The following is a 10,428-nucleotide window of genomic DNA, read 5'->3' as shown; positions in this document are numbered from 1 at the left end:
ATGCTACAATGTTTATTATTGTAAAATTTTACTCTGCAGCTACCTAGCAAACTTGGTTGTTAAGCAGTTCCCCAAGGTATTACAGAGACACTTAAAGAAAAGAAGGGAATGTTTGTCTTTCCTTACATATACGTGGCATTAGAAGGGTCAGCACAGGGCCTTTTATTTTTTTAATGCCTACTCCATCCCGGGCAGGAAAGAGATTATAGCTTTGAAGGTGAAAGACAGATACCAACCGTTTCTGCTAAATCTCTTGGCAGTAATGCTATCAGCAAATAAATGTGCTGAGCTTCAAAATTTGAATGTGAGTATACTTCATTGGCAAGGTCTTCTCCTCAATCCTTTGCAGCTAATCAGCTAGGATGAGGTGTTAAATTCACCTCAAACCTTAGAAGGAGGCTAATGGGTTACACATTATGTCCTGGGTTTGTGTTGCCCCCACAGCTGGAGTGTTTGACAGTCAACAAAAAGAAGCACAAAACACAACATTTACTGCAGCCTATCAAAGCCAGCAGCAAAGCCCCTGGATGCTTCGGGTCAACAGCATCATTGGAAACATGATGGCCTACAGATACATGAAGTACACAGAATAGAATAAAATGTTGACTACATGAAAGCTTTAAGATATGGAAGCCCTAGGTCAAAATCTATGCACATTGTTTTTTTTTTTTTAATATGTTTACTTAATAAAAAGTATTACTTTGCCTTCTACATTTTTATTTGTTGTTTTAAAATATATAAAGACTCTCAAGATGTTAATTTATTTGTATTTTTGGGTGGTTGAAAAGAGACTTTCTGAGATACTTCACAGAAAAATGAACACCAAAAATATTTTCTAGGCTATATGTCCAAAGTACAGATTTAATAAAACTTTCAGGAATAATAGACAATACTGTATCAAAATTGAGAACTAAGATGTGATTTGGTGCTACTATGAAGTGACACTGCTAATGGTCAGTTCAAAATGCAGGCACATACCTAAAAAATAAATAATGATGCTATCTAAATTTCTTGTCAAGAAAAAAAGGTCTTTAATTCATTCTGTGATTCATTCTACATCGCTGCTTCAGAGTGCTAGATCTCTGGAAAAAGTATGTTAAAACGAAACTGAAGGTTCATTTGAAGAACACTGTACATATTTCATTGAAGAATCATGTATCTATTTCTCACCATGTGAATGTCTGATATTAATGCAAAGGATGATTTGAGCCATTAAATATGGATCAATGTCTATATTTTAGCCATCTAAATGTACTAGACATGCACAACAATTACAAGAAAAATGCTGATTGATTATGTTGTAGAGTTATCAGCAGATGCATTTAAAAGTAAGGCATCTATTTAAAAATATGAATATCAAGGAGATGCGAATTCCATCTATGAAGCAAACAATTTTGTTTCATCACAATAAGCATCATTGACCCTGACTATGAATGGTGTATTTTTAAACTAGCTGCAAGATGATTCAATCTCTGCAGTCTTCTGCTAAGATGAAAACGTTTTGTTTTAAGCAAGGCTTATTCAAAGCCATTTTCTCTTCAGTAGCCATTATGAGAGACAAATTTATGAACACGACAGATTAAAAACTTCTATAAAAGTGCATATTAAGAGATTTGTGAAGATATTCTAAATGCATTACTGAGTCTGTGAAATTAAAGATAAAAAAACTTAGGAGGTTATCTAATCCACCTCACTGCTCACTACAGAAGCATTTCCTAATGTTATATTTTCCAATTCTCTGTTTTATACAATCTTAAACAGATTCACAACATTTGACCTACCCTAAATGTTCCTGGGTTGAGATTTTTTCCTAGTTATTCCGCAATCTGAATGCTCTATAGAACTTCCCTTTCTCTCTGGTGAGTATCCTCTGTATGTGTGTGCGCTGAACTAACCTTCTTGCTTAGATCTGGAGGCCAACTTTTCCCTTAGAACTGAAGTTTTCAGCACGTGTGATTCTTTTTTTGTGCTTCACGTGTTTTTGCTCTTTTAAAATCCTTGCACTGTTTCTTGTAACGTTTTCAAATAAATTATTCTTCACTTTTAAAAAGGTTTTAGGATCAGTTTTCTTATGATTTTGAATACTTTTTTTTAAAAAAAACCATGATCTTAAATGAATGCAATAGAATTCAGTGCTTTTTGCCACAACCCTCTCAACTTTAAATATTGATTTTCCTAAGAAAAAAGGAGCTTTTACAGTAATTGTTTTACACATTTATTTCTGCCCCTTATTCTACTTTTAGAGGCTTTTTGACTCAGTTTTAGTTTTAACCGATTTTAAATACAGCTGATTTGAACTGTATTTGACAGAGGCACAGGGATCTCAGAGTCAGAGAGCTCCTGCAAATCAGTGCACACAAGGTATGACTGGGTGTCACGAGTGGTCCTGGACACCCATTGTTGACTGTTGCTGCACCAGCTGAAGCCAGGTGTTGTGTTGTGTCGTGTTGTACTCACCTGCAGCCAGGAAGCAACAGTCGCCAGCAAATGGCACTGACACCGTGGCCATCCCGGCAGTGCTCAGGCACCTCCAGGCCAGCTACTAACAGCTTAAATTAACGTGAGAAGGAATTTAAACAGCATTGGTACAAGCCATTTCTAAAGGAAGGGATGAATGTTGCAAAAAGGCATAATAAAAATTAGTGCAAAACAGATGCATATTTGTTTTATCTTACTTACAAAAGTTCTAGTGAACTGATACTGCAGACTGAAATTAGAGGTAGCATGAGAAGTAGTTTAGTATCCCCTGCCTTTACCGTATTCATCGCTGTGTATAAGTACACTAGGAAAAATATCTCATGCTGAATATAGCACTACCTCTGCAGCCTTTATTCATCATGTAATAACAGGTGAAGAATCAAAATAAATTTCACACATCAAACATTGTGTTTTTAACGCTGGCTATATAATTCTTGTTTGCAGCAATGAATATCTTGTTTAAGCAAAGTCTTAGTTCAATAAAAACATATTCAGAAATAGCTTACCGGGTTTTATTCATCAAGTCTGCTCCACGTGCTTTGTAATAGTCTAAATTCTGTTGGAACTGGTGTGTCACTGGCCTTGGATTTTTCTAAATAAAAAGAAAGTGTTGGAATTAAATATATATATGCACACACACACTCAAATACCTTGCTGGAGCGTTCTGAAACAACTTAGAGCAAAGAGTAAAAGAATTTTTATTACTGAAGATACATAGTTTAAAAAAAAAAAATCCCCAGGACTGTAGTTTCTAAAGACAGTAATATAACTATATAAGTGAAGTCTTGAAGTAATACCAAGGCATTTAGTCTACTCCATGCTTACAGAAATTAGTTAGTGTTCCTCCATATCGAGATTAGACTGTTGAATGCAATGGATGATGCTTCTAATTAGATTTATAATTTACAGGCAAGTTCAGATCCAGATCTCGTTTTGCTCTTCCTTTAACTCAGACACAGATTTTTACCACCTTCAAACTTCAAAGAGATGTTTTTAAAAGAAAAGATAATAATAAGGACCAACTTACTAGCTTAGCTTACAGTTTAAAATGCACGCAGGTTTAAGTCTTGGTAAAGCAAAGAGTAACTTATCGAGCCAAACAACCTACACACAACCACTAGATGGCACACGGAACCTTCCTTCTGGCTAAATTTCACCCTGCTAAAAGCAGAGGCCCCGAATAGAGAGCTGCTCTCATGTAATATAATACATATAATTAATACTGAAATGTAAAACTGTTTATTAATCTTCACCTTTGCCACAGAGAAACTATTTCATTTAAGCACATTGCCTGCAGTAGTACTGAAATCATCTCTTTTGGATCTGAAATTCCATCAAAGATGGATTACATGTATAGCACAGTAATGTTTAAAGATATTTGATTTCCTTTACGAACCATGAAGGACATTATTGGCAAATAGAAAATTTTAGGAAAATATTTTTAAAGTAAAAAAAAAAAAAGCATATGGATTGAACTAAAGTAATAAAGAGCTATAGAAAGGTCTATATATATGAATACATATATTTATATTCACATTTACAAAGAGCAATGGTTTAAAAGAATCCATTTCTAGTGTAAGGAAAAGGAAAATGATAAATACTCCTCAGCTTTTCTGTGTAATAATCAGAGGTATTGTATAAAAGATCTCTAAATGGTTTTCAAATATTTGCTTAAAGGTTTATTAGCTAATACACCTTGTGCTCTGATATGCTTTCTTCAGTCCTGTTGAAAGTGGAGTTTTAATGAACTACACAATAAGCTTTCTGAAATGGTTGTTCACAGATGAAAGATATTCTGGTTTTGATGTGTTCATTCTTAAGCTCTTTTTCACTTTCATGTGTTCTATCTTTTCACTCCAAATTGCAAGATGGACTAAGGCATCCACACTTTATTCTCTGATTTTTGAGGAATTGCTGTAAACCCTCCTTCCTTGCTAAACTTCCTGATTTTTTGGAGGACAAGGTAGAGTTTGCATTTTAATGACCAAAATATTGCATATGCACAAAAGAGAGAGGAAGATTTGAAGAGACTGGAGATACCAAAGGCCAAGGATGGTCTCTGGGGTCAAACTTAAGCAGGGAATTTCCAGATCTTTCATGTTGTCAGACTTAATCTGGTATGAAATGCCTCATTTCCTTTCTTTGGAAAGACATTAAACATATTTTAAAGATATCCTGTTTGTAATGTTCCTGAAAAGAAATGAAACAACAACTAAAAGCTATTAGACAAGCATTAAAGAAATCCTCATCTGTTCTGCCACCCACATAGCAATGGCCGCTGTACATTTTTCTTCTCTTGTTATAAAAACAATATTTGCATAACTCTACCCATTCAGATGGCTTATAAGTCAGTCCTCATCAACTGACAGCAATAACAATGAATCAGCTTTAGTTACTATTGCTCCAGTTTGGTAATTCAATGCATTTCTATGATAATCAAATCCAAACTGACGTGAGGAGGATAACCGATGGCTCTGCGGCCACTCTTCAAGTAACTAAACAGTGCAACTCTCCTCTCATGAACTGAATAACTTTTTGCATATGTGACTCGATGACCATTTCAACAAGCCACCAGAACAAGCAAAGGTTAAAACAGCTGCTGCTTCTAATTCACAGAGCAGCCCTTGAAAAAATCCCTTGAACAGTGGCTAGCTCAGCTTCACAAACAGTTTCCAATAACTCAGTATATATTTTAATCTTAGAAAAAACAATGGAATTTCTTTTCCACCAACCACCAAACCAATAGTATGATTACACTTTGCTTCTGAAAAAAAATAAAGGAGGAAAAGATCTTCTGGAACGGTTTTTTGAAATGTATTTATGCAGAAATGACAAGCAATTCAAGACATGAAAAGCTGATCTACTATCTAAGCACTTAAAGCCATTAATAGGAATAATGATCTAACTTGAACGTATGAATGAGGCTCAAGCACTACTTTCACAGGGGCCTATTTAAATTCCTATGAGGTTTAAAGGTATCAAAGGAAGCAGCAGTTTAAAGTACTATTACATGCAGTGAAAAAAAAAGCCCTCGGAAAAAAATAATGTTGAAAAAACAACATCAGAACTGCAAGACAGTAAATACCAATGGTTATGGCTGGAAATCCTCTAGCAACTCTACAAAGATATCCTTTCAGAAAATTCTATTAAAGAAAATGGCTACATATGTTAGGAGGCAAGTATCTACAAAGCAGTATCAACGAAATATCAAATATTCCTGAAAGCTGCACTTCAGAAAGCAAAAAATACAGTTTGTTTACATCATTATGATAAAACGCTCTTTATCTTTTATACTGCTTTTAACCCTTTCAATAAGTTATATATAAAAAGCATAAAGGAAAACTTATACAGTCACAAAGTCTCTGCCCTATCAACTTTGAACTAATTCCTCTCCCTACGCATCCGCTTTCAACTCTCCCTTGTACTATATGTTCCATGCATTAGGAGAGAAGATCAAATACATTTGGTTTAAAGCAAAAACATAGCTGTGCTGTTTAAAATATTCACAGTAGCCATACTTCTTTTCTACACAGTGTGATTTAGATTCTATTTCTGTTTTAATTCCTTAGGCTAGCGAAGTTTTCCCTATTTTGTTCAATTTATCTGAGTATTTTGACTACTACCTCAGACAAAAATCTTTTCTTTTAAAAGGAAAGCGTTGTTGTTCATGACCGTGAAATCAACTCTTCAAATCAGTAGCTTGCTGAGTGCCCCTACTAAATTGCTTCAGGGCATTAAATGGATTAATACATACATATATATATATAAATATATATATATAGCTTCCAAAGAAACAGGACACAGAAACCGGACAGAAAAGCTGCCCATGCCTGTATCATACACCCCTCTTCCTCACATTCATTTTGTACTAACGAGTCTGCTGGTTTTACAGTTATGCCCCTATTCTGATATATTTACCTAGCATGAGCTTAGTTTCAAACTGGTACTTCTGAAAGGACGACCTACTAAATACAGCCATAGAGGCACCTGTAGAAACCGCTGGGACTTCTGTCTCTGCACGCCAGCTGCAGCCCATGTAGCAGAGAGGCTTGAAATGCTTCAGGTTTCTCTTAAGGATTTCGGCTTCTGAGCCCCGCCCTGGCCTTGAATAAAAGATTCCCCCATCCGTCCTCATTTTAAACGAGAGAAACCTGCTAAGTCCCCTCATTTACACTGTGTAGTTGGATTTAAAAAAAAAAACCCATGTGTCTGCCTGCAAGCGTCCTTTAACCCTGTCATCCCTCTCTGTTCTCGGTCATGACCCCATTTCCTTGCTCCAGTTCCCATGCTGGGAATTCCCAGGCACTTTCTCTTCCCTCCCTCTCTTCCCGAGTAGGGAACCGAGTCTCCCCCAAGGCTGCCTGTGCTCAGCTTGCACAAGCTGCTGGGAACCTCCGTGCATTCCCAACAGGAAAGGTCCCTGCTCCCGCGGTTACATCCTCCAGCACAACTTCGCACGCAGCGAAACACGGGGTTGCTGCAACTCCGGACGACTGCGGAAAATCCGGCGTGCCGGCCATGTTGCCCACGCACACGGACTGCACGGGGAGAGGGGCAAGAGGGACGTTTCTGTCCTGAACTAAGTCACTGAGGGGAAGAAGAAAAAAAAAAAAAAAAGGAGGGGGAAGAAAGGCCGCCCTTCCCCTGCCCGGCTTCCAGAGATCGTCTGCATGCAGTTACGGACCGAGCTGCTGCAATGAGCAAAGCAAGGCCCTGTGACACCAGCCACAGAACGGGTGTTTCGGCAAATCAGGAAAACCAGGTTACTGCTGCAATGTCCTCTTTCACCGTTGGAATACACTGTTTGTAAAAGTTTACTTGTGGGTGTTGGCGGGGAATCTGTAAAACACTTTTTTATTCTTCATCCTATTTTCTCTATCCTTTCTTTGTACATGATCAGAAAAAAAAAATCAAGTAACATTTTGCACAATAGCTGGAGGTTCAGAGTAAGTGACTACAGTAAAAAAAGATTTTCAGGACATCTGATGAAAGATGAGACTTATTTTAGTGAACATGCTATTGCTTCAATGCCAAGGGAAAAAGCGCTCGTCATTAGAGAAATGAATTGCTCAGCTGTTTACAAGCAAAAAGCTCTGGGGGAATTTCTCAAGGCCCAAAACACAAAGCGTTGCAGGGTTACACAAACATATGTTGCAGGTGTTTTAGGGTAGACAGGTGGGAAAACCTCAACTGCTAAAATAATACTCTGCTTAGTAGATTGTATCTGAAACTAGATAACCTAAAAGCAATGGAGGAAAAGCAAACAAACCAGACAGTGAATTAGACATACACACAGCAATATTCTCATTAAAATAATGATCTCATAGTGCCAAACAGGATTTTTTAAATTAGGCTTTTTCTTTTTTTTTCTTTTTTAATATTAAAAAGTGCTGCCAAATATATAATCTAAAATTTTTAAAATAAGTACATTGTAAGCCCAGAACAAAGAACAGGCTGAATTACAAATCAAAAAAGGAAATAATAAGGATGCGCTATTGTTCTTTTTATTTAAACACCTTTTTTTTTTTTTTTTTTTTTCCCCTAAGGAGGTAGGTTACTATAATATCCCCCCTCTTTGTTGACAAAGCAGTATTAGATTTATTATAATTATTCTAAAGCCTAAGATATTTTTATATTACAATGCCATTTTTTGCTTTCATTTGCCTCTAAGTAGAATTGGAGAAATATACTATCCTATATTCCCTAATAATTAGGAGGTTTGCAAGGGTTTATTTTCTACATCACATACACTTTTCTTCAAAAAAGATGATGCAAATAGAGCAAAATTTGTACCTGGAACACAGCTGAAATATAACTCAAATGTGGATGAGAAGTACACTTAATTGAGTTCAGCAGCAGTTTTTTTTTTTTTTTTATTAAGCACTAATAATTAATATGAAGTGCACATTAATGACTACCCAATAGCTTAATTGCACAGAGAATTTAACCTTTCTTCTCTTTACTCTTTTGTCAGGTATCCAAGAAGCTGTCTCCACTCTACAACTAGACTTATATAGTATAAACAACGGCTTAACATTACCTAAACATTTCAAAATATTTTGCACACAAAATAAACAACCCACCCAAACTCTGCAGCACCCAAAGCAAAGGCCACTCCCAAAACGACGCTCTCCTTTCACCTTCTAACTTTTCTCCTCCCTAGTTATTTGTTCTGCAAAACCACATGCCCTGACTGCGGCACGAAAGGTATTTTCATCCACCTACAAACCACGCTGTGAAATACTTATTGCAAAGAAGGCAAATTATGAGACATAAGGGGACAGAACATTGCTGATATCCATGTGATTTGGTGCCAGTAGTAAAAGATTATTCGATACATAGGTTGATAGCTTGCATGTATCAATCCTCCATGTGAGAGCAGCGCAACAACACAAGAAGTATCATGCACAGAACTAATAAAGAACTTCCTTTAATCACAGGAGTCAGGAGATCTGTACGCTAATACTGGCTTTGGCAAAGAAACACCATAATCCCCAAACTGGGAATAATACTTCCTGTTTACGTTTTTCAGAAAGATGCTGTGGGTCTCAATCGCAGAACTTGTTATTTACAATGCAATAACGGCATGAAGAATTACCATGTTTAATTGGTTGTAAGGAAAACTAGGAAGATCTATTTTTCTGAAACAAAAAGAAAAAAATCCCAGAAAGAATTTAAAAGGAAGGAATATTCAGTTAATTGGGTCAAGGCAAGAAGAAACCCCCAAACTCCGATCAAGCTGAAATAAATTATCTCCACTTTTGTTTTGTGGCAATCCTTTATTCCCCCGGCAACTAGAAATCTCAGATACCAGGGAGATATTTTAAATACCGTGCGTTAGGGTCTGTTTTTAACTTTATACACATATTTCTTCTCCCACATGGGCATTCCATGACAAGAGACAAAGAAATGAAAAAGTGCCAACTGAGGTTTATAAACACTTCAGTGACTTGAATGAAAGAAATTTCTAGTTGTGTATTTTGGCTCCTCGTCCTAACTAATTGGAAAGCCTTTTCTTCATTTATAGTTTTACACTATACTGCATTTTAACAGGTAGATCAAATCATATCCCATCAGCTGTCATTGATATTCCAGACAAAAAGACTCCAATCTGGTGACGTGCAAGTTCATAACCTGCGTAAAGCCCCCAACTTAAAACAGAATCGCTTAAGTACCTTTTAAAACTGCCTCTTAATTTGGTCATCTATTTTTCAGCTGAACTCTTGGTTTTAAGAAGTAAATTAACTAAATAGTGAGGTATAAATCTGACAGTGCTCAGCCCTACCCCATGACAGATTTACACTCTGGCATCTTGCAGCCCTGCACAGTTCGGAGCAGGAGTTTTACTACAGTGGAGAGGAGAAATCGAGGCGTTTGAATGGCACGCACAGCAAGGCTTGCTTTAAACCCAGGAATGTTCCAAATGACGAGATTTAAAATATGACATCTTTATGTACAGAAAAGCCACCACATTATGGTTTTATTGGCACTCGTTTTGGACAACCTGCATAACTCACGGATGGCTTTGAGAGTAATGCAGCTATCCTAAGCTTACACCGGTAAAATTCTTGTAACTGCACTTGCAGTGTTGTATCTTCTCCAGATACACGTTTGTACGTAAATTTCATATATCAGTGAAAAAAAAGAACATTTTAAAGTTATTTAGATTACTCCTGCTACCTGGAAAAAAAAACAAAAACAAAAAACAAAAAAAACCTTTATGTTTGGCAAATTATGTGCTACATAAAACACTTAAAAACGGTCCCCGAGTGGGGTAGAGCCACATGCACATAGTACAACATGCCAAAATACAAACAAATTTCCTCAAATGCCTTTTCTCTACAACAAGTTAGTACTTACTATTACTTGCCATTAACAATTTTAATACTTATTAATACTTACTACTTCCACAGTAATACTTACTATGGAAACATGCCAATATACCAGTAG

At 36.5% G+C, this 10,428-nt stretch overlaps 1 protein-coding gene across 1 annotated transcript in view; it reads right to left on the bottom strand.

The window, feature by feature from the left end:
* Nucleotides 1-2,984: 2,984 nt before the first annotated feature.
* Nucleotides 2,985-10,428, bottom strand: part of LOC148590767 (TBC1 domain family member 5-like) — a gene marked incomplete at its 3' end in the record, with an annotated part of 130,584 nt that continues 123,140 nt past the window's right edge. The window contains exon 14 of the mRNA XM_088538612.1: nt 2,985-3,070. Coding sequence (XP_088394738.1) covers nt 2,985-3,070 — 86 coding nt within the window. The remainder of the gene's footprint in view (nt 3,071-10,428) is intronic.

This window comes from Tinamus guttatus, unplaced genomic scaffold (genome assembly GCF_059628265.1).
Source record: "Tinamus guttatus ecotype Peru unplaced genomic scaffold, ASM5962826v1 Tinamus_guttatus_pri_ptg001099l, whole genome shotgun sequence".
Classification (NCBI taxonomy): Eukaryota; Metazoa; Chordata; class Aves; order Tinamiformes; family Tinamidae; genus Tinamus; species Tinamus guttatus.
Note: the sequence above shows the minus strand (reverse complement) of the source record. Positions and strands in the feature narration are given on the sequence as shown.